Genomic DNA, 26,246 nt, shown 5'->3' with positions numbered 1-26,246 from the left:
AAATCACCCCCTTTTTCCCATTTTATAAATAAAAATAAATAAAAAATTAACATTTACACAAACAAGATACCGAAAGACAGAACAGATCATGGCACAAAAAATGACACCTCACACAGCCCCATAGAGCAAACAATAAAACCGTTATAAGGATGAAAATTTTAAACACATTTAGTTTTTCTTTAAAGGTTTTAATTTTTTAAAAGCCATTAAATAAAGTAAAGGTTATACAAGCTACAAATCATTTTAATCGTACTGACTTGAGGAATATAGATAGCATGCCAGTTTTACCGTAGGGTGAATAGCGTAAACATGAAACCCCTCAAAATTTCACAGCACATATAATTTTTTTTCTGGTTTTGCAGCATATTTTATGCAACAATTAAGTCTTTAATTGCAAAGTATAATTGGTGGCACAAAAAATAAGGGCTCATGTGGGTCTGTAGGGAAAAATATGCAAGCGCAGTGGCCTTTTAAACACGAGGAGGAATAAACGAAAGCACAAAAAGGAAAACTCACCCCGTCCTTAAAGGATTAAGAGTAACTTGGATTGAGAGTGATTTGCAAGAAGAGCTCACAGTTTTTCAAAAGCCTTGCTTTGCTTTAAGAGCTCCCTGTACTGGGTGGGAGGGGGTGTGGGGGAGGGGCATGGCCTGCACAGGGTAGTCTACAGCACTGTGCTCTGACCCAGGAAGTCTTTCAAATCATAGCAGATCCACTTCAGACTGGGGATGGCATCCGGGGACGGGACTGTGGAGGTAATCTCTTCATAGTTGTAACCCCTATCTCCCAGTACAGAGACACGTATGCCCTGCTCAATCCTTCATGCTCCCTGCAGTCTCTGTCAGCCCTCTGTCAGCTATACACACTGCTATAATGTGCCTGCACTCAACTCAGCTATACACACTGCTGCTATAATGTGCCTGCACTTACACTCAGCTATGCACACTGCTGCTATAATGTGCCTGCACTCACACTCAGCCATTCACACTGCTGTGTAGAAAAAATTCTGTCACTGTCTTTCTGCACAGCTTTGTGATTCTCAGTTCCTGATTGGTCCATGCTGAACACACACCCCTTCCCCATTGCTATCATGTGACCACACAGACATCTGACAGCAGTCCTGCTTATCTATTCTAGCCTGTTGAACTATGCTACTGCATTATGGGGATCTGCAGTTCCACTCTGTATCTACAAACTGCTGCAGTTTTTTCAGGTTTATGCACTCTCTATACATTATACTCATTCATTGAAATAGTGGGATAAAATAGTTTTGGCTTAACACTCTCAGCGAAGGCAGTGTAAGAATAATTTAAAGATTTCAATGCCTTTATGTTACAGAGTAATATAATTTACAGGTACCTGAAATCAGGACCTTCAAGAGTCCAAGAGACATTGAATTGTGATGAAATAATCCAAGTTCCTTTGGCATCGTCTTCTGTTTTTTGTGTTGGCCCATTCAGATCTGTCTCTAAGGATGAATTTATCAAATGTTATATAAACCATTTGTGGCAGATGTTTCTTCACACAGTTTACTTCTCATGTCAAGCGTAATTGTTAAATGTAAAAAAGAAGAGGAAGGGAAGGGTATCTTAGTAGCAAATATCTATGGATAAGGCTACAATGCTGTATACATTCAGCTTGTGGTTTAGTCTGCTTTGTGCTTATGAGATGACTCATCTCTGAAATATACATCATACTCAATGTGGTTCTTTTTTTAGTTTATCTGATTATCTCTAGATTTTAACCCCTTGTTTTGTATGTAGTTTTTTTGTGTTCTATTCAGGTATGTAGTTTTTTAATGGGGCCAGACCAGTAACACTACGTGGAATATGGTGAAAAATAAAAGCACTGCTTTCATGACCAACTGTGTCTACTTGAAGAAAATCATTATCTTTCAAATGGTTGTCTATTTTTTTAAACAGAAATTCTGATTTAATGAAAGTACACCAAGAAAAACATGGGTATATTATTCAGTTAAAATAAATCAGATTATATTCATACAAATTAAAAAGAGACCTCATAGAAAAAATGGCATCATTCAGGCATAAGAAAAGATATTGGTTGCATTTAACCATAACTAGTGTGTAATATTGTCTATAAGTTGGAATAGCTCGCTTTACATTACTTTTAAGCATTGAACATATTTGGTGCAATCTATAGTGCAGTCCTTGTAATCAATGACTGCACTACAGATTGCTCCAAATATGTTCAATGCTCAAAAGTAATATAAAGCGAGCTATTCCAACTTATAGACAATATTACACACTAGTAATTGACTCACAGCAAACCAGACTATACCCTTGGTCATAAGTATAGATTGTTTGTGGTAACAATTAGTAACAATACATGTAAGCAATAAATGGACCAGCCCTCTTAGTAACCCATAGTACAAGTAAATATCCCAATATACCCATGGTAAATGTAAAGATGCCACCAGACCCCAATGCGCCTTTCTTGTGTAAATGCTTCCTCAGGAGCTGTACTCTTGTCTGTCCACTACTGCCTTTCGGTTTCAAGCCTGTTACCTCATAGACAGCATATCCTCCTCTCCCTTGAGGAATCTATAAATATAGAGGCAATGAGTCTGCATTGGGAGTCTGAGAGTGCAATATAGGATGAGCATTATAGGCATAGTGCAAAGTTTGTGTACAATCAGCCTTTCAGTCTTGTAACGTTCGATAAGTAGGAACCATGTCATGCTTCCTTTCCTATGTTATGGTATGATTTAAAAATGGAGCACCTGCTGGTGGCTTCTCCAAATGTTTACAGCTTATACAGTTATACATCAGGATATTATCTCAAAGTTCACCTTTATCTCATCATCCCTACTCCATGATCGCCTCTGTAGCCCACTCTAAGCTTGTTTTCCTCTGTTTAGATGTTAGTACTGGATTTCATTTGCTTTTTTCTTTGTGTAAATCCAAGTCTATTCCATCGATTTCCTTCAGTTTTGTCATAAACATTGACTCCTGTTTACATCCATTTGCTTTGCATATTGTTTTGAGTTTCTGTTCCGACATTTCGATGTCTTCATTGGTCTTCCCATATGTTTTTTTTTATAATCTCTCCATTTTGTTAATACTTACAACAAGGTTTATTGGCATATGCAATGGAAAAGGGGGTGCCGGGGCAGCAACGCTAAAAGGAGACATCCTGAACACTTCCAGAACTGGGTTTAAAAACTTGTCTTCAGTTATGTATGGATGTATGAATTATTTATGGATTTACACCTTATAATATAAAGCAAACAAATCAAGAATAGGAATAAAGTAATAAATCAAATATATAACCACAAGCATATATTTGTTTTGTGTCAAGTTTCAGACATTATTCGTGAAATTATTGGTAAGGGTATTAAAATGATACTTTTTTAAACACTATGTAAAATTAATTCATGAAAACAGAACATTTCAACCCTTCATTTCCATACATGGCTTTCATTTCTGAAAAACTATGTTTGCTATTTCAAGGCATTTTAATTTAAAAATGGCAACGGCATGACATATAGAGGCTGTGGTTTGTAAACTAAGGAAAAGAAACATGAAACACAGTGATCTCTGCTTAAGCATTATGTCTCAGATGTTTTACATTGTACTGGTTTAATGGATAATATTTTCCGCTAGCGTTCTGTAGTGATCCTGACCTCACAGAGTAGTAAATAATAACCTCAGCTGAGGTTGCATTTTCATAAATCTATTTGCAAACCTCTGTCTTCTATCAAATCTAAAAACCCAGATCCAGTTCTAGAAATGTCTTTTAGGCCAATGTGGATATTGACTATCTTAAGCTTTGTGGACCTAAAGATTTTTGTCGAACTTTTACCACAACAGACATATATACAATGTTAAGTGATGAGACTTGTTTTTTTTCAACTACAGTTTGCTATAACTTAAATCCTTTTTGTGGCAGTTTTTTTCCACATAAAAGAAACAGTAAAATCTAAAAATGAATGATGAAAGTAAACAGCCCACTGTGTATTGTAGCTTCTGAGACAAACAGTATTGGAGAAATCCTGCAGAAAACACTGGGGGATATTTCCTCACGATCTCTTCTCTTGTTACAGTGCAGAAGCCTGAGGAGGTGAAGCCTAGTATTCTTTCTCTCCTATTGCAGACAAACTAGGGGAGAGCTCCTGCTGCATATAGTTGCCTTGCAGACAGAAAGAGGTTTGCTGGGACATAAAGGGAAATACTGTTGATCTCAATAGTTGACATCTAAAGAGCCTAATGTTGCAATATGAAACAGTAATTGATACTGAGAGAGGAAATTCTGGGATTTTTCTTATTTTGTGAATGTTCTATTAGTGAAAGGGGATAAACTGCACAGGCTTTTTTTTAGGAATCCTCAACAACCATGAGCTTATGAGCCCCATATCAGACAGGTTCTGATGTGACTGGCTCTGTACGGGTATAGTGAAATACATTAGCACTACATAAATGATATAATGTGATAACATATGCTGGACTACACTGTATGCATCTGTTTATTTCTAAGATTGTAGTGTTTTGTAGTATTAGCACAGAGTAATGTTCTTCTGTGTCCACTCTTCATACTTTCATGAATCTTGGCTGATTGTTGCTGCCACACAGGGACTGACCTGGCTGTATCAGTGTACGTGTCCTGCTCATCTGAATAGATCCCACAGACTGGGAAAGCATAACTGAGTTATATTTCATTATTCAAAATATTAATTGTGTTTTCACTGATCCTTCTTTTTTTTTTTTAACTATTTTTCTAATTTATTTTTAAAAGGTTGTAGTCTTCATGGTCAACTTTACAATAGCTCCATGAAATGGCAAGATCCTGAACATCCCTGCACTACCAATCAGTGTCAGGTAACATTTTTGGCAATCATATTTATGGTATATATAATAAAACAATGTAAAGTGCATGGATGTACAATATGAAATTGTGGATATATTCAGTAGCAAGGATTTAATATTGTGGTTATATTCAGTAAATGTGGTAGTGTAAAGTAAGGAAGAGAAAGGATGCTCCTTCCATAGTTAGGCCTAAACTCAGGATTCCTTCTGAATAGCTTTTGCTGGGAGCCAACCAGTTATATCATACCTCTTAGGGAAAACAACTTGGGGCTAGTGCAACAATGTGGGTTAATGTGAAGTCTAGGAGCCCTTGGGGCCCCAGTATTTTAACCTTCAGGGGGTCATACACCTTTAATAACTGTTTCCTGAATAATTGTACGGCCAACAGTAATTTCTCCCATCCACCCCATACTCAGGGACTCATGGCACCGCATAGCATTCCTGTTTTCCCTATGGGGAGGGGAAGGGTAAGCAGCAGCCAGAGCTGCTCTAGTGGCAGCTAATCTCTTTGAAAACAAAGGGGTAAGGCAGGGATCTACAATGACATAATTTGTCGGTGGAGTGTTGGGAAAGCCCCATAAATAAATAAAAATAAAAAATATATGGGGACATTCTTTCTCCTTAGCAAAATGTACACTCTTTGTGTTACCACATTTATTGGAAAGTTAAACTATGAGAACATTTTTCTGGCTTTATCGTGCTTTCCTGTTAAAGTACCTTTAAGGCAATACAGTTGATTAATTTGCTTGGTTTGAAAATGAATAGACTTCTATAGGTGCTATAGTTGCTGATTAGCTCGTTTTGTTACTATTCGTCAAGTAGCTAGCAATCCAGGAAATGGTCATTTCAAGGCACATCAAGATTGGAATTGCAGATAAAACTTTTATACCTTGTATCTCTTTTTTAAGCTGTCTGCTGCTTGAGGCTATTTATTATTTACTATTCTATATTCAGTGTCTGCCCAAACCACCTCCGTCTTTCAGGTATATAGACATGCTAATTGCCCCTTACTGCTGATAAAGGTTACTCTGTATTTTTTCTGGTCAAAGCATCCATAAAAGCTGCATGCTAAAGGATACATACACATTTAGTTACCTTAAAGCAGTCATCTCTTTGTACCTGAGAACTTTACACTTCCCCCAACTCGAGCTCAACAGCAAATCAGCAACTCTACTACTCCTTACTGATTCTTAGTTGCTTTAAAGGAATATGTTTGGCATTTAGGGTACTCATTTACTTTATTTATTGGGGGGGGGGGGGCTTGTCGGTGGGATCAATGACAGAATTGTTGTTTTTTTCTAATTATAGCACTAAAAAAAGTAGCCACGCTGCAGCTATCCAGTAAAATACTGCCTTTCTATTCACAGGAAGGAGTCATCACAGAATCTCAAGTGCAATGTCTAGTTCACTGCAAGAACCCAGTAAAGATGCCAGGGTTATGCTGTCCTACATGTCCAGGTAATTCGGAAAATAACTAGTAAAATGTGTTATGAAATCAGGTTCAAGCAGAACTCCTATATCATGGACTTGACCTAGGTCAGTACAGTTTTGCCAGAGCAGGACTCACAGGGGGTCCAGTGCAGAGTAGATAAGTGCAGATCAGTCAGCAGGGTCCTGGCTGCGACACACAACCAGAGCCCTGTTGTAGCTGTCGGGCATGGAAAGCAGTCCGTACCCAGCAGCTTAACATTTTACATGATGTGGTCTTAAGAGAGAATGACAGGGAGATAGAGAGCTTCCTCTGTCATTCTCCAACGATCCAAGAACTTAACCCTTCACATTCTGTGCAGTAGTCATAGAATATGTAAGGGGAGCAAAGACCAGTAAGTTGAATTTACACATCCAAACAGATGAAAGAGTCCAGCGTTCAGTCAAGACAGTGTTCAGACTTTTATTGTAGACACCCCACTTCGTGAAAACATGATCAGCATGCCCCCAACAAGGAATACGCCAACACGTTTCAACCGCATAACACGGTCTTAAGAGGTATAGAGCTTAGATGTGTACAGGATAATTACCCTGCAAAGTGTATGCCAAACTTTTTGTGGTGTTTCGACAAACATTATCCAAAACCATCAATTTTTAATGGGAGCAGATGACCATGTAACGTGTAAAGTGGCTTTCTGACTCTCTCCCAATGGCATGTGTCAGGGGAAATCAAGATCAGACATTGGATTTTATATATATACAATCCATTTGTTCTCAATCGTATACATATATGAGCTTGACAATTGATTTCTCCTTTCTCTCCTGCAGAGCTTAGGGCTCTAGTTCATGGAGCGATAGAATCAGATTATGCAGATTATCGCTCCGTGTAGTAAAAACAACAATCAGCCAAAGAGCCAATAATCAGCTGAATGTTGTTGTTTAAACTTGCTTAAAAATCATCTGCATGTAGTGGTGCGCGGTAAAAATAATAAAATACTTAATAATTTATGCTTACCTATTCTACCCTGTTTTCCTGCAACCTTTTGCCATATTTCCTGCTCAAGCTCCTCAGTGACAGGCCGCTTAGCCAATCATGTTTTCTGGTCCACTGAAGAGTTTAGACCAGAAGCGCCAGTGGTGAGCAGGGATCATGGGTGAAAGGCAAGCAGGACAACAGGGAAGAATAGGTGAGGATCACTAACAATTTATATATATATATATATATATATATATATATATATATATATATATATATTCTGCATGAAAATTGAGCCATGTGCAGCCTCGGTAAGCGAGTGCTGATCTAGAGGGGCCGAGTCATGTACAACGGCCCTTAGAGTATATGTGTATAAGTCTTTCAGGCGAAATAGTTTGCCTAGTAGCTATCTATTGTATAAAAGTTAGATTTACATTTAGATGAACTTTTTTGTAGACTCCTATTAGATAAGATTGTTCTTGTAGGTCAATTATTGTTACAACCTTTCTTGGTTTATTAGAAAACTGCATCCTTATAATGACATGGGACTACCCAACCACTTAAGATAGACAGAGACATATAATTTGCATGTACAGATTACTACTTTTGTCCCAAAGATCTTTTAATTGTATGATGTTCCTAAGGAAGTGGAGATAACATGTAACAATGATCAAAAGATGTCTTGTGTACTGTGGAAGCTTTCACTTTCCTAACCACTTCCTCTGTCTGTTTCAGGTTGTGTATATGAAGGCCGACACTATAAAGAAGGAGATGAATTTCAACCAGAAGGGAACAAATGTCTCAAGTGCTCCTGCATTGTAAGTTGTGGTCGTAAATACATTTAATGTATTTCTAATTTATAGCAGAGGGAATGGCTACTACAATACAAATAACTGCACTTAAAAAAAGCATGAAAAATAGCCAAATAACTGAACCCTAATATTACATTTTCCTTTAGAAAAAATGCCTTTTTAATTTTAGCATATTACTGAATATTTCAACTAGTCTAAACTGATTGAAGGTTCTACAATCATGGGTAAAAGTTTAGAGAAAGACACAAATATTATATTTTCACATGATCTGCTGCCCTCTGGTTTTTATGTGTGTTTGTCAGATGTTTTTATCACATACAGAAATGTAATTGCAATCATATTATGAGTAACAAAAGCTTATATTGACAGTTAGAATGAGTTAATGCAGCAAGTCAATATTTGCAGTGTTGACCCTTCTTCAGGACCTCTGCCAAACACTGACTGATAGCAGTCCATTCTTGCACAATCAATGCTTGCATTTTGTCATAATTTCTTAGTTTTTGTTTGTCCACCCGTCTCTTGATGATTGACCACAAGTTCTCAATGGGATTAGGATCTGGAGAGTTTCCAGGCCATGGACCCAAAATCTCTATGTTTTGCTTCCTGAGCCATTTAGCTATCACCTTTGCTTTATGGCAAGGTGCTCCATCATGCTGGAAAAGGCATTGTTGATTGCCAAACTGCTCTTGGACGGTTGGGAGAAGTTGCTCTTGGAGGACATTCTGGTACCATTCTTTATTCATGGCTGTGTTTTTAGGCAAGACTGTGAGAGAGCCGATTCCCTTGGCTGAGAAGCAACCCCACACATAAATGGTTTCAGGATACTTTACAGTTGGCATGAGACAAGACTGGTGGTAGCGCTCACCTTGTCTTCTCTGAATAAGCAGTTTTCCAGATGTCCCAAACAATCAGAAAGGGGATTCATCAGAGAAAATGACTTTACCCCAGTCCTCAGCAGTCCACTCCCTGTAACTTTTGCAGAATATCAGTCTGTCCCTGATGTTTTTCTGGAGAGAAGTGGAATCTTTGATGCCCTCCTTGAGACCAGACCTTGCTCCAAGAGTCTCCGCCTCCCAGTGCATGCAGATGCACTCACACCTGCCTGCTGCCATTCCTGAGCAAGCTCTGCACTGCTGGTAGCCCGATCCCGCAGCTGTAACACTTTTAAGAGATGGTCCTGGCGCTTGCTGGTCTTTCTTGGGCACCCTGGAGCCTTATTGGCAACAATGGAACCTCTCTCCTTGAAGTTCTTTCTAGCTGCGATACTCTTCCCTATTAGGCCATTTTTGTGCAGTGCAATGATGACTGTACGTGTTTCTTTAGAGATAACCATGGTTAACAGAAGAGAAACAATGATGCCAAGCACCAGCCTCCTTTAACCCCTTAACGACCGCGGGCGTATATTTACGCCCTGCGGTCGGTAAGGACGTTCAGAGCGGGGCCGCGCGGCGGCCGCGTCTGAACCGCGGCGGTCCCGGCTGCCGCTTGTAGCCCGGGACCGCAGGTATTAGCGGGCACGGTCCGATCGCCGTGCCCGCTAATACAGTAATCGGATGCAGCTGTCAAAGTTGACAGCTGCATCCGATTACCGTTTGCAGCGTCATCCCTGGTGTCTAGTGGGGAGATCGCTCCTCCGGGACGGAGGAGCGATCTCCGTTACTGAAGCCGGCCGGGGACCGCTCCAAGATGGCGCCGTCCCCGGCACGGCACTCGTTTACTTCCGGCTGCAGCAGGAAATTGCGCATTTTTGGTCGCATCAAATCCAGAAAAATGTTAATAAAAAGCAATCAAAAAGTCGTATATGCGCAATCAAGGTACCGATAGAAAGAACATGTCATGGCGCAAAAAATGACACCTGACACAAAGGATAAAAGCGCTATAAGCCTGGGAATGGAGCGATTTTAAGGAACGTATATTTGTAAACAATGGTTTTAATTTTTTACAGGCCATCAGATACAAGAAAAGTTATACATGTTACATATCGTAACGACTTGTGGAACATATATAACAAGTCAGTTTTACCCCAGGGCGAACGGTGTAAAACACATATCCACTAAAAACACAAAATGTTTTTTTTTTTTTTTCAATTTCACCACACATTGAATTTTTTCCTGCTTTTGCAGTGTACTTTATGCAAAAATTCAGCCTGTCATTGCAAAGTACAATTAGTGGCGCAAAAAATAAGGGCTTATGTGGGTTTCTAGGTGAAAAAATGCAACTGCTATGGCCTTTTATGCACAAGGAGGAAAAAACAAAATCGCAAAAATCAAAATTGCCCCGGTCCTTAAAGGGTTAAAGTGTCCAGTGGTGTCATTCTTACTTATTCATGACAAATTGATCTCCAGCCCTGTCCTCATCAACACCCACACCTGTGTTAATGGAGCAATCACTGAACCGATGTTAGCTGGTCCTTTTAAGGCAGGGCTGCAATGATGTTGAAATGTGTTTTGGGGGATAAAGTTAACTTTCTAGGTAAATATTGACTTTGCAAGTAATTGCTGTTAAGCTGATCACTCTTTATAACATTCTGGAGTATATGCAAATTGCCATTTTAAAAACTGAAGCAGAAGACTTTGTAAAAATTAATATTTGTATAATTTTCAAAACTTTTGGCCATGACTGTATATAGAAATAAATAAAGTTTTAATCTAAAAGTGCAAATCATATGGTGTGCTCATAGTGGGATGATCTCTCTATAAGCCTATACTCTAACTGTAGCCACTGTATGTAATACAAAGCAATGTGCCCTGCTTATGTATGAGGGTAGAAAAAGAATTTATAACAGTTCTGTTGAATATTTCTTTTTTTCCAGCCATATATTAACTTATTTCATTGGACGTGACAAGAAGCATTACAAATGCCTATTTACCATAAACGTGACATGAAATTATTCACGTTTCTCAAGACATAAAAAAAAAGCAGCCGAACAGATGAATGTGTTTCTAGGAATAGCCTCTTATCTCATACAAGACATATCGTGTAGACATGAAAAGGGAAAAAAACTGCAGCTCCTTGGTATCACAATAATTTACATGGGCTGCTGACAAGGCTTTCACTGGAAAATACTATATGCAGACAATCTTGCATTACATAAACTTCATGAATCTTTTATTAGGATTTGCACTTTATATAGTACACACATTCCCATTCCCTGTATTATTCTTACATCTGTTGCTATGACTGCAGAATAGTTCTTACATCTTTCCTGCTTTTATCTCCTCACATATTCAGCATCCTAGATTTATCCAGTAATCCATTTACATATCAATTTGTTACAATATAGTATAATAACATTTGCACACATGGGACTGTCGTGTGGTGATATATAAGTAATAATTTAATGAGTTGGGAATATTCCTTTAAATGGTGCCTGTGGGTGCTACCATTTGCTCAGTGCTGGAAGTATGATCTCCCTCAGCCAAGCTGCTCAGACAGATATGTTGCTTAGCATACTGTCCAGAGGTGAACATAGAGGAAAGTCCCTTTAAAAGAACAATATGTGAGCCCTTAACTCCTGTTAAGCATGATGTTATTAGGAAACCTATCAGTGTCTCTAATCACTATTTGAAATCTGGCATTATGAGGCGTGCGGCCGCCAGTGTCTACGAGTGGGTGCGAACTGCGGAATTCGCACTGGGATTCCATAGTGTGCACATACCCTTTGGGTCTAGTTTTGCAGGTCAGTTCCATTGAAGTTAAAAAAGCTGAATTGTAATACCTGCAAGAAAGTAGCTGTGTTTCAATATTAAACTTTCCTTTACAATCAATGGGCTATCCTTATGGTGCATGGACAGGCCAGCTCCTCCAGGGGGGAAAAATGGGGAACTGTCATTTCTACATAAAAGTTAATGGCAAATGTAAATGGGTTTTCTAAACCAGACAACCTTTCTAACATAAAAATGTAGGGTATTTACTAAGAAAAGCACACCACTTTCCAGATGTGTGCCAGGGTAATAATGCCCCCAATATGCCATTTTCCCTATGCTGTTTTTATGCCTTAACCACTTTTTTTGTTACTCAATTTAGAAATTTTGCTACCTTTGTCATGGACCTCTGCCATGCTCCGGCACAAATAAAACAAAAATATTAGAACTGTGCAATTTTTCGAGGGGTTCTATCAAATCATCTGGTGACAGCAAGTTATAAAGATTTGTAGAATACTTCTATTTTAAAAGTCCTCCAGTACTTATTAGCTGGTGGATTTCCTGCAGGAAGTAGTGTATTCTTTCCAGTCTGACACAGTGCTCTCTGCTAAAATCTCTGTCTGTGTCAGGGACTGAGCAGGAGAGGGTTTCTATGCAGATTTGCTACTCCTCTGGACAGTTCCTGACTGACAGAAGGGGCAGCAGAGAGCACCATGTCAGAATGGAAACAATACACTAAGTCAGAATGGAAAAAGTACCCCTTTAACCAGTGCAGACATATATGGACAGTCTTTAAAGGGGTATTCCTATCTCAACTAAAATAGTTTTTGTTACCATAATATGTTTTGCAATTACATCAATTTAGCAAACTAGCCTCCTTTTCCTGGTATGCTGCTCTTTCTTTCCCATTGTTGACAGCTCATTGTCTAGGTTACTGACCACCACTAAAAGCAGTGGTCTAGCTGGTCTTTATAGTTTCATAATATACATATTTATATATATATATATATATATATATATATATATATATATATATATATCATACAGTATATATACACTATTTGAAGGATGGTGCCTTCTAGCAGTCTCAGAAATCTATAACAGTTCTGGAGCTGGTATTAATTTTCTCCATTTTTTACACCAGGCCACACACTTATTGATCAGTGTAAACACACCCTAAGGGCCTATTTACACTGAGGAAAAGTGGTGGAATTTTAAGCGGAGCCTACACCACATTCTTTTGGCAAAGAAGGGAGGCGCACGAAAAATCCCATTGAATCAATGGGACAGGCGGAATTTTAAGCAATGTATGTGGAGCTGTCTCCACTTGTAATTCCGCAACGTTTGCTAAGCACAAAAGGGCCCTATGGCTGCTTTAACACAGCATTTCTAGTGTAGCCATGTTTATTTTTGAGAAAAAGTCAGGAATGGACTTATATATCCCATTTTTGCTGGACATTTTTTCTGGTTTTGGCTCTGAAAATTGCATCAGAAACTGTTGTGGCATTATTCCAAATAGCATTGTGTGTGTGTGTGTGTGTGTGTGTGTGTGTGTGTGTGTGTGTGTGTGCGTGTATGTATGTGTGTGTGTGTGTGTGTGTGTGTGTAACCACCCTTAAATTGTGTTTACTGTCAAGTCCTAGCTTTCTTCCACTACACAAAAAGTTGGAACAAATGTTGACCATAAAGAAACATTGAGACTGTTAGGTTTTCAGTATAATGGACTTTTTGGCACCATGTCAATATTTCCCAGTAAGCATTAGTTAAAGGATTGTATAGGGAACTGTAGTCTCTAACACAGTGATATACCAAATCATGGACAAATATTTGCAAAGAGAGTCCAGTCCAGGGCTTGGTTAAAAATTTCACACATACCCTCGAAGATGTCAAAGATAAAATAGAACAACTGTCATACCTTTTAATGCATGTTATAGTTTACTCCTTTTATGAGACAAGCAATGCAAATAGTTTGCGTTTAATTTATTACTTAGGTATAGACATGACCATGAAAACATCAGGAATTAAACATCAGATATTCCTCCAGTCAGTCTGCTTTATGTCAGGGTGTTATCTGTCAGTTGTGGTTTAAAGCTAACTAAGAGCAGTCAAGCGCTTGCATTCACCATACATGACTTACATTGCTGTGTACTTTTCTTCATAATCATATTTTTCACTAATTATTATGATTTAAAGGCATACTGTATATCAAAATGTTAAAATTATTATTGCCAGACAGATTTTTAACTTTGAAGCTCTTCCATGAGTATTGGACAAGATCTAAAATTTATCTCCAAAAACAAAAACAAACAACAAAAAAAAAAACACATACAGTTTCATGCATCTTTTATTGGCTCCCAATTAATTACTGAGGGATGCCTGGAAAAAGGGAGGAGACAGGGACCTGATGTTAGTTGTGGGGTCAGAACCTTGTTTGTTGCAGCAGTCTGGGAAACAAGAGGAATACAAGATAGATAAGTATTTGTACATATGATCTTTAGAAAGAGACATATGCCAAAAAGGCAGAAATAAACAAGGGGTACAATAGTTGCAGCTTTACTCAGGACTTGGAACCCGAGGGGACAAAAACAATTAGCAAAAAGGATACTCTTTTCATGTACTTTGGCTAATGATTATTGGTAAAGAATAGAAATTAGTAAACTTGACAAAAATGCAGGTTCACACAAACACAAACAACTGGCATTTGAATCCCGCTGTCTGAAAAAGGTGGATGGGGCCTGAGGACTGCTAGAAAACATAGATACAACCATAGGTCATAGCCATAGAGACAGTTACACCGATGTACTGATCCACCTCAGCAGCCTTCCCCTCCTAATGAATATTCATCCAGTGGTCTGCAGGGATGAGCCTTGGAGTGATGTCACTGCTGAGTTCCACCTCAACATTAACGAGAAGGGATGGGCTGGTCCTATAGTACCACCCCCAATGCACCAAACTGCCTCATTTGCATAGTGAATAAAGTAAAAACAGCGCTGAAGATCAAGGTAATAAAATTACTTTCATTCCCAGTGCCCTGTATGCTGTGGGGACATAATAACAGGTTGGAAACTTCTAACCTGCTGTTAGTTTCCCTTTAATAGGATATTTAGTATGTTTACATAATGAGTCTGTTGTGTTTCTAAAAACTCAGTTCTAAATGTCGTTAAACTTTTTGGGAACTATCATAAGGAAGAGATTATCAAGACAAACACTTAATCGGCTCGAAAGGATGGCAAAGGTTTTTAGCTAGTTTATGCTCAAACAGAAATAAAAATATTTTTACCTGCTTTTTAGATTTTTTTTCTGAGATCGTATTTTCCACTTTCTTTGTTCTTTTGAATTACCTCGATTACATAGTTAGAAGCGTCTGTTACTTCAAGAATTCCTTGTACACATGAAACCTTTTTGTTGATACAATGTCAAAAGGCTGTCAGCAGACCCAGTAGTATTTGGTTGTCAAGGACCACACATGCATTCTTCTCTACAAGATCATTGCACATTGCTAGGGTGTTGATTTTTCAACTTCAAAGGACTTAAAATATTCCAATTTTTTACTTCACTGACACAGATAATTATGCTTAAAGCAACAGTAACTGGCAAAAAGCTGCATATTATTCCCAACCTTAATGTTGGATATGTATGGGGAAATGGTTATTATCTTATTATATTTGTCTTTTATACTTTTAACAAAGTGAGGGAGATTCATGTATACAGTCACACAAATCTAGGCTGGATATGGTGGCTGAGATTATTAGTAAATGACTCTCTCTGAAACCCTACAGTACCTATATTTTAGTCCCAGTCACGTTTTAAAAAGGTGGGACTTCATAAATGTAGTTTTTTACCCAAACGTCATACTGTTTATTGTAATTTAAATTTGTAATCTTCAGTGTTATTATTTTTAGGCTGTGTTCACAACAGCCGTTGTTATAAAATAGGGGTTTTTACATAGTGTGAACATAGCCTTAAAGTTGACAGTATACAGTGTGTTACTTGTGTCACACTTTAGGTAAGAAGTACACCAACTTTTTTTTTTTTTATAAAAATTACAGTAACATGGAGCATAAAAACATAATGTGCAATAACTCTTTTCATACAAATACTTAAAGGTATAGAAGAAAAAACAGTATGTAAGTGTACAAATACAGACACTGTAGGAAAGGCAGTTTCCCATAACTTTTGGCAGTGGCCAAATCGTAGCTGTAGGTGAGAGTAGGAAGAGAAGAGAAGTCAATTCAAGTTTTAATCTACCTTTACTATAAAGATTTAGTTATTTAGTTATTTTTACCCCCCCCCATATTATATATGTAAAATAGTACACAATGAAAAAATGCAGAGTTATCCTGGAGCTCCTGGAGCCTGTTGCTAGTCTCGTGTGTAAATGAGACTACTAAAGGACAACAACCTGCATAGAAAAGTCAATCTTTTGCACTGAATCTTAAGCATCCCACTCTTAAAAGGGTCTTGTGAATAAATTAAGGGACATTTGCATTAAACATGCTCAGTCCATTGTTTCTGCTTATGTGACAATCCATTGTATTCTAAAACAAATAATGGCACCTGCAATTAAAAGTTCCCAGACATCAAAATTTGTAACACAAATGTTGGTTGTTCTCCTGTCGTTATAATGCCCTCCTTGGGGCCAAATAGTGACAGGCACCCCAGAGAGCAGTCTATAAAAGGTCTTTCTCTCAGACTATGTTATTATAAAAGATTTAGATTCTTATAACCATAAATATTTCCTTTTGAAGTAGCACGCACCAAGGAAAGCCATGACGAGAAAATGATGTCTTGACAATAGTAACCATGGAAAAGGACAAGTTAAAAGGCAGCATTTAAACTCATAACTAAGCTCCTTGAATTACAAAAAAAAGATTTTGTACTTCATTGTTTTGTGGACCATAGGCCATGGGAACTTTGGCATGCAAGGCATTCAGGGAGGTGCATGGCATCATGCAGAGAGTGAATGGTTCAATCTATTAAAGGTCTGAGACAGTCTACAAGAAGGCAACCAGTCAGTGTTTATTGACCTTTGATGAAACTTTTCTGGTGCAATAAAATAGGGATGTATGTATTGCTGAGAAAGTAAATCTCTGCTACACTAAATGTCATGTCTAATATATTTAGTAGTGTAAGCCAAAAGTTTTGATGTTGAAATTTGTTTACAGTTAACTGCAGCAACTGAAAGAGAACTACAGATGGAAGGTTTTAGTAAAAAAAAAAATCACTAGAAAATATGTGATGAAGGTGGTCCTAGAGTACGTTGTCAGATACATGCTCCACTACTGAATGTACTGTATAAAGGATTGTTCAGCCCAGAATCTTTGTCTATATGCTTACTTGTATTTTATTATTCACAATAGCTTAGTGACTAAGTAGTTTTCCAGGACTGTACATTGAAAGCCTATTTTTAGATAGAGCATCAATGTTTGATCATGTAGGGTTTAAGTAGAACCCCCAAACAGGCAAAGAAGGGGGGCTTATGTGATTGTTGATGTTATAAAGGGTACTTGCAAGAAAAGTTACAGAAAATAGTCATCAACAGTTTCAGATCCACAAGGAGGCACATATGTTTGACATTGCAAACATACAGAGTGGCACAGTAGACTTAGTGGTTGCAGAACTGTCTTAAAGGCAGAGAACTTGAATGTAACAAAATAACACAGTGTATATATGATGTCTTACATCATATATTTACATAGCATAGAGGCATAGAATGCTTATAAAAAGAACACAGTTTTGCCTCTATACAAATAACTATTCAGACCACACATGAAATATTGTACAATCCTGGACACCTGTATATAACAAGTACATGACTGATCTAGAGCTGATGCAGAGGAGGGTGACAAAGGTAATAAAGGAAATGGGTGGATTTTAGTAGCAAGGCTCCAAGGTATGTTATTAAGCTTGGGGTTATTTAGTTCAGGATGGTCTCAATGTACAAAGATATGAAAGGACAGTACAGAGATCTTTTTAGTGATCTTTTTATACCTAGACCTGTAATTATGACAAGGGGACAACCTCTATGTCTTACCATGAGAGCAGTAAGACTATGGAGCTCCCTGCCACATGATGTGATAGCCCGGATACTCTCTTAAAAAAAAAAAAAAAAACTAATATTATATGTTATGGGTACTGATGAGCGAGTACTAAAATGCTCGGGTGCTTGTTACTTGAGACGAGCATTTCCCGATACTCGAGTGCTCGTTTCGAGTAACGAACCCCTTTGAAGTCAATGGGAGACTCAAGTATTTTTGCAGGAGACCCAAGTTCGGTAGAGAGAAGGTCGTGTGAAAACCTGTCAACCACAGAAAATGATGACAGGAATGACAGGAAACAGCAGGGGCAGCATGTATGCATGCCTCTGAGGCTGCCTAATGGCACCATTATGCCTAATTCTGTGCAAAAGCCTGGTTAAAACAGAGGGACAGCAATGCATTCTGGAACCTGTAGTACTGAGTACATCTGCTCAACCAGGAAATACAGGAACACAAAACAGAACAAAAAAACACAAAACAAATGGATTTTTGGTAGTTTCAAAACTGGGATAGATAGGTAATAAATAATGCTATATGCTTCTGTAGAAGTTTCATTTTTTCTTGCCCCGATCTGGAGTTCCCCTTTAAAGAGGACCTGTCACCCCCTGTGCCGGGGTGACAGGCTCCCGACCCCCTGTTAGATCCCCCTATACTCACGTGATCCCACTGGGTCCCGCTTCCTGAGCCGGTCAGGTCACGGAGATTTCAGCGCCCGAAGCCCAGCGCGCGCTGAGAGATGAGTCCGATGCCCATAGAGAATGATGGAGCATCGGACTCCCCATTCATTCTCTATAGGGATCTGACTCTGCTGTCACCGCGCATGCCGGGCTTCGGGCGCTGATATCTCGGTGACCCGACCGGCTCAGGAAGCGGGACCCGGTGGGATCACGTGAGTATAGGGAGCTCTAACGGGGGTCCGGAGCCTGTCACCCAGGCACGGAGGGGTGACAGGTGTCCTTTAAGGAAAAAAAAAAGAAAATATTAAATTAAGAAAAAAGTACAATATATCTATACATGGTTTCTTAGTAAGGGGTGGTGTGGTACATCATAGTGCAAATGTTTGGGGGGGAAAGCACACATCCTTCTAAACTATCAAAGTGGTAAAAGTGAACACAAACTGTGCAATCAAATAACAACCAATGAAAAGTGAGATAAGTGCAGAACTTTAAACTTTTAGTATGTGAACTATGAACTGAAAACTATGAACCCATCAATAGTGACATCCCTAGTTGACTAATGTGACAAGTCACAATTCTAAGTGCTAACTGGTTTAAGTGCTAACAAACAAGCATGAGCACAGCTAGATAGATTTCTCTCTCATACTGTGCAAACTTACAATATGTATACTGTATATCCCAACAAATTAAACTGAAGGGTAACCATCAATTCCAAATTTCTGACATGTCACCAAACTTGTTAGGGTCCAAGTGCTGACCCTAACCCTACTTGCTTAAAGGAAGGGTCAGAGGGCCCTCAGCAGAGTGCGGCATTTTTTCCTTCCTGATCATCACTTCCCGGATAGACAAACAGAAATAAAAAGGTGACAACCTGACCACCTCTGCCCTATTTTGGCAACTGTTGGGGGTAAGAAGGCTGACATGTCAATATGAAAGTTATAGTCACGTCAATCGTTCTATGAAGTGATAGTAACCCTCCCCTTTAAGGCACAAACAGCATTAACCAACTATTAACTGTGGCGGTGTGTATCCTAAACGTCATTTTTGTCAGCTCCATTTCCTCACTCTCCTCCTCACTTTGAATTACATCCATGACAACAACCTCACTGTCTGACAACCGGGTCTCATCGTATTCATCAGACACCTCTTCCAACCCCGCTTGCAAGTCTCTACTCTCATCACCCACTGACTGCGTGAGCTGCATAGTTTGGGCATCAGGACAGATCGACTGCTCCGGTTGCTCTGACTCAGGGAAGGGTCCAGAAAACAGTTCCTGGGAGCATGGTGGTGGATCTGAATCCCTTCTTTCCCTGGAGGGGCGAGGCTGTGGGGAAGGAGGCTGAGCTAATGGAGCAAGAGTTCCACTTTCTTGGGTAGTGTGGGTGGACTGCGTGGAAGACTGGGTGGTGGATAAGTTACTGGACACATTATCCGCTATCCACGTGATCACCTGTTCACACTGCTGCAGTTTCATAATCTGTCTACCTTGACACCCCGTAAGTTGGGCAAAGAAGCTAGGGAGTGGACGTCTGCGGTGTGCCACTGCTACCTCTTCAACAAGTGCAGCTGTGTCACCCTGCCCTGAAACACGCCCTCCTGGGGTTCACCATTTTATGGACACTGCACAGTATGGAACTTAGATAGGCCTTGCGTATAAAATACAGAAATCAGTAAAAATACTTATGCTCCCACAAGTTTTGGGGGGGCTGTACTGGTAGTGGCTGGACCTAGATATACGCTGTGATACCCCTGTCCAATGAGCAGTGAAGTTTTATAAAGATGTACTATAAATCCCAGCAATCCAATGTAGTACAGCAGGACCACCAGCCCCAAAATAAAAAAAAGAGTACACTGAGCACTTCTTAGGGGTCTGTATGCAACACCTAATGTCCCCTTTCTGCCAGCAGCCGGTCACCACAGTGTGCTGGTTAAACCGTGGTAGCAGCACTGCAAGTCCCAGCCAGCAGTCTGTAGTAATACTATTAAAAACTATTTGAAACCCTGAAAAAGGCTGTTTGTTTGTATTGCTAGTATTCCCTGCCTACTGGAACGCTAAATCCTACACTGACGCTCTCCCTGAGAAGCAGCAGCTTTGTCCCTAATCTCTCACAGCATGAAGCGAGTACTGCCAGCTGTGCGTTTTTAATGGCAGAGTCATCTGATCTGGCCAACCAATCGCTGCTATTGACATGTATGGGTCCCACATGATCGCAGGATGTACCAAAGAGTCTCCTGCATGTTTATTGGCTGAGAAATAGCACCCAAACTTACAGGAAACGGATGATGAGATTTTCTCTAGTATCGCGAGATGCTCGTCCGAGTAACGAGTACCATCGAGTACCCTAATACTCGATCGAGTACCAAGCTCGGACGAGCATGCTCGCTCATCACTAGTTATGGGTACTAGATCTCGGGTGATAAGACACTGATCCAGGTATGTATTCTTGTTACCATATTCAGCGATGGGAAAGAATTTGCCCCCTAGTATGGGCTATTTGGCATCCGCCTCAAGGTTTTTTGCCTGCCTCCAGATCAACACAATATGGTTATAGGTTTATTGTGATTTCTTTTTTTCAAGCTTATCAACTATGTAGTTATATATAAAAGTTAAAATGTCCACAAATGGATCTATTAGGGATAGGCCATGAGTCTTTTACATAAGGAGGAGGACCATGTTTATACCTCTTTACAGAGAACCATGGCACATTCATTGATGCTCTTTATGCTGCATACTAGACTTTGTATTTTAGCTTAGAATATCCAAGTGAATGGCCAATTAGGGCTGAACAGCAACACAGCCACACACTTATAGATAGAGCTGTCTCAGGGCACGCAATAGCTGGCTTCTGGTCCTCTACAGTGCCAGTGTGCAATAAATATCCCTCCTCCTCCAAAGACCTATGGTGGTAGCCTATTTAAAGGGTTTCTTTGCTGGTCTTCCTTCATCTCAATAAAAAGGTTACTATGTTCCTGAAGCTCCAAAGCTTGTGATTCTGTTTTTCTGTTCCTAAACCAGTTACAATTTCATTGTCTGTCTTTCTCCTATGGTTCAGCATTTGGATTCATGAGATGTTGCTCTCATGACTACTTTGAGGGTAGTGACTGAGGTTTTCATGCAGGTCCCTGTACAAGGTGCCCAATAGACTCTACTCCTCAGTTTAACCATTCTCCAACACCTAGACTATATGTCATTTTTTCAGGGGCTATGTATTAAACAAAGTTTATATGCCTATAATTTACACCTATATCCTCATGTATGATTTAATCAAGTCAGGGTAACATTTTGATTATTGCTCCTCTATGGGCAAAATAAATCTCAAGTGACATTGGCCTTATAACCTCAAAACTATTCAATCCATTCTTTATGACCATATTTTTTATTCTTAATAGAGGTTGCCGTGTACTAAGTCATTTCCTGTATACATGTTACAGTTTGCAGTACTAAGTACCTATCCCCAGCCCCTCCCGTGTGTATGTGCACATGATTTAGTATGATGGATTTTATTAAATTGTGAAGTAAACCTAATTCTAGTGACATGCTCCATATACTGTTTACATACAAACAGTCAAATGCAGGGAAGGTGTTTACAGTATTTTACTCACTTTACAGGGTCCTTGAAAATTAACTTACTGACCTTTTTATTTCCTTCCTTTCCATTTTTTTCTGTCTGTTTCCTGTCTGCTGCTACCAAAATGCCTCTTAATGTATTACCAATTGGGAAAGAAAAACATGATAACTAGGTTGAAGAAAGACCCTACAGTTTTGTCAGGCTACCCCTCAAAACAGAACAATTAATAAAGGGTCATTCATTACTTAGAGTTCAGTGGAGAATGCCTCCTGTTCTGAGATTGTGTGAAGCACAGACTAAGTTTGTACAGGAAGCTGTGATGAAGAATGTTATCTAAAGAAAATATGTATAGGAGGTTAAATATTACATAAGGTTATATTAGTATTATCTGTCATCTGTCCAGGTAATATAGTTAAAACAATACCGAGTATAGTCTGTAGGTTAACAGGGTATTGTAAACTATATACATAGCTAATAGTGAGGAGTGAATAGTGAAATATTCGAATATTCGTATATTCGTACGAATATCTCCCGAATATTCGATCCCATTAAAGTCTATGGGAACAAGTATTTGATTATTGAAAAAACATCTATTCGACCACTTGGAGGTAAAAAACGGAAGCTGGGGGATTTAAACGCTTATCGAATATTTATCGAATATTCGGCGAACTATTCGAAAATATTCGATAGATTGAATACCTTACTATTTGATCGAATATCTATTTGATCAAACAGTATTCGCTCATCACTTATAGCTAACAAAGGTTTTGACTATATGAGATGACATTCTATAAGGCCACAGTATAAATCCACTGTCAAAGTAAAACTTTTATAGACAACTATAATTGCATGCCTTATGTTGTCTTTCTGTTCTTTTAAAGGATCATATTAATTAGAACAAATGTATTTACCATCTTGAATAATCATTTGTTATATATAAAGGGATATAGGCTCTGTTTACACTGCATTTTTGTAGAATTTTTAACATGTGTTTTCTGTTTTGATTCATCAACTCCCATGCCTCTGAATGAGTTTAGCAATCAGAACAAAAAATAAATGTTAAAAGTGCAGAAAAAGTGCCCAGTATAAACCCAGCCATAAAGGGAAATCTAATTTGACACATACTGCATCCATTTCTGCTACTGTATTTGATCCTAGAGAGTGTGTTCTGTCCTTGTATTGCTCCAACTTCCCCTGATGATACAGCTCTATGAGATAAATTGCATGTGTCACTTTATAAATACAACATCTAATCTGCTGTCTGCATTACTTTGGATTTGAAATGAAATCTTTTCCCCTTTGTTTTGTACTTATTATTTATCAAATACATGCAACACACTGCTTCATTTTACAGTACAAAGTAAATATTTTCGGTTAAAGCAGTCACATTTACAGTGAATAATCTTAGCACCAGAGCTCCTCTGTATTAGGATGTGACTGCGTCCTATGATATTGCTGGCTTGTGTTGGTAACTCATTATAGTCCTTAGTAACTAGCTCCATCTAGTGTTTAAATGTCATTGCTGCTTATTTCCCAGGAGAAAACCACTGTCTGTTTACCTAATCCTGCTGGGAGTCGAGTCAAAATCGTTGTCAAACAAAATCTGGATAAAGTTGAGTTAATTTAAATCTACAAAGTAAAAGGATCAGAGATTTTAGTAAGATGGGGTAGTTATGACAATTAGCTAGAAAATGCTGACAAATAATATATATAGTCATCACTTGTCAAAAATACTATTTATTGTATTTATTTAGTTTCTAGATGCACATAGCAATTATCTCTTGCAGGGAAATAGACTACAGTTTTCCTAATGTACTGTAGTCCTGCAGTGCAGTTATTTAGGGACATTGGCTTGTAGATAGTTCCAAGAATCATAGACAAGTAGCCACAGTTCTACTGCCAACATTGTTTGCCTCTGCATCATCGTCAGGCTATAGGCTTTGTTCACACACTGTGTAAATGATGGCCGTTTTTATTGGATAGCCATCATTTAATGGCAATTAACAGCTGTTATTTTAAAATAATGGCAGTTGTTTCTAGAATAAAGATGTTGTTTGCCATTAAATGAAATCAACTATGCAGTCTAATAAAAACAGCCGTAATTTCAAGAGCCATTTCACAGCTGTATACTGTTTTTTTGTTTATTTGTTTGTTTTAATTCTCCTCTAAAAAACACTGTGGCTATAAGTACACACAGTAATATAAAAGCTAAATATGGTCGTAATTTTGTGAATAGATGACAAAAAGGTCTGTATTTTGTAGGTAGTAAATAATGGGCAAGTACATTATTTAGACAGCTGTAATCAATTACAGCCATTATTCTATACTGTGTGTGCCCTGCCGGCCAGTTTCCCATTTACAGCAATACAGCTATATTTTAGCTTTACCAGTGTAATAGAACCATTTCCAGTACAGCACAGTGTTATGTCTGCTCACGTTAATTGTCAATTGATTATTTTAGTTTATACCCTTTTTTATTGATTTTTTACAACATAGTAATAAAGTGGTATAGTTGCTGTTGACAATAATTTCCACAGATAGTGGACATGACCTGATAAAAAATAAAAAAAAAATAAAACAAAAAACTTTTGTTTAGTAAATGCTTGTTTTTCCCATTAAATAAAATGCTGGACCTTTACTTGACCTTTGCATTGTGCCAGTTATTCCTTGGAAAGATTAAAGAATACATTGACATGTGGGTGTTACCGGCTGGTGGTGTCTCCCTATACACTGGCCAATGAGTGCTGGTAGTATCAGACTAAGTAGAAGCACACTCCGATGACAAGGAAATTGGTAGCTGTCAGTTTATTCACAAATTTCTACGATGAATAACAGGTACAGACAACCTAAAGTTCTAAGAAAAAATGCTTTGTAATTGTCTTTTCATAGACAGTACTATTATTTACTAAAACAAGTATACCAGGGGAGCCGACAGGTCGTCTTTACCTTAATCGTGAATAACCTCTGCCATGAGCAATGCCTGACATAGTGAACTAGAATTTGCATGTACTATGATCAAATTATCAAATCATTTTTCAGACTTGCAGCTCCATTCCTATCAGGATCCTCTGCCCTTGGTTGCAGACACTATCGTATTAGCCTCCCTATGGGCAGACAACACTTCAGTTAGTCTAGTGGACTCCTAAAGTTTAATAAACAGTCTTTTGGCTTTCTGTTCTACTTTTCAAATTCTCCTGGCAAACTTCTCCAGACTACAGGAGGGTGTGCTTGGCTTTCAGCGCTGGACTTTAGTTTGATATCTTTTGCAGCATTTATTTCTTACTTTCCATTGCCTACTATTGCATTCATGGTCTTAAGACTAGACAAGATTAGGCGGAATATTGGAAACTTTTCTTCTACAAACATTATATATATAGTATATTCATTAGTATAAACATTTATCATTGACATAAAAAGAATTCATTTAAAAAATATAAAAGTTTTAAACCAGTATTTATTTAAAAGAACGCTCTGATTAAAAGCTATAGACTGTGTGTGCTTAGTACAGGAGCTGACACATGCTCCGTATGCATTAGTCACAATAACACTTTGCATACTGAGCAGTCAGTATTTAGTTTAGATTATGATATATTAGGCATTTTGATAAATATCAGTAAATAGGTTTCTCGCATTGTACTAGCAGTCTATTGAGTGTATTTTCTATGTGTGGCATACCAGATTCTAACCTAAACCTCTACCTACAGTCCATGAGAAAAATAGTCTAACTAGACTTTCAGACAAAACAGGTGGAAAGCATTATATTAAACTTCAGGACTTTAACAGGTTAACAAAGCAAAGAGCAATTCGCTTAAGTGCCTAAAGGAAAGTGTTGGCAGAGCAGAAAGGCTCCATCATAGTCCTCCGCAACAGGGACTTAGTAATTCAAGACCAACAATAAATCCTTGTTAAAAGGATTTCATATCATTCAGAAAATGTCCGAATCCATAAAATCAAGCAAAAGTTAGTAGAACAGACTCTGAGCATGAGTACCTACATCCTGTTCTTAAAAAGGTAACATTGCCAAGAGCTCAAATACTAGGCTTAAGTCATAGACCCCTATTCAGTCTACAGTCTTAAGATGTTGAGGTCTGTCCAGGTAGATAATTCTAAACGATTTCAGTCCAGGGAAAAAGCCCAAACAGAGGCTTGAGTCCTTTATATTTGTTTTTTCAGTGTATGTATTACTTTATGTGACGCCACTTAATATATGCAGTGGCTTATAATGTAGGTCAAGTAATGGCAAATATATGAAATACAAATATCAGATCTCATTTTTGCT

At 38.5% G+C, this 26,246-nt stretch overlaps 1 protein-coding gene across 1 annotated transcript in view; it reads left to right on the top strand.

Moving 5' to 3' along the window:
- Positions 1–26,246, top strand: part of BMPER (BMP binding endothelial regulator) — a 206,300-nt gene that overhangs the window by 48,481 nt on the left and 131,573 nt on the right. The window contains exons 4-6 of the mRNA XM_069958442.1: positions 4,753–4,835; positions 6,191–6,281; positions 7,963–8,045. Coding sequence (XP_069814543.1) covers positions 4,753–4,835; positions 6,191–6,281; positions 7,963–8,045 — 257 coding nt within the window. The remainder of the gene's footprint in view (positions 1–4,752; positions 4,836–6,190; positions 6,282–7,962; positions 8,046–26,246) is intronic.

This window comes from Dendropsophus ebraccatus, chromosome 2 (genome assembly GCF_027789765.1).
Source record: "Dendropsophus ebraccatus isolate aDenEbr1 chromosome 2, aDenEbr1.pat, whole genome shotgun sequence".
NCBI classification, from domain to species: Eukaryota; Metazoa; Chordata; class Amphibia; order Anura; family Hylidae; genus Dendropsophus; species Dendropsophus ebraccatus.
The sequence above is the reverse complement of the archived record's forward strand: the minus strand, read 5'-3'. Positions and strand labels throughout refer to the sequence as shown.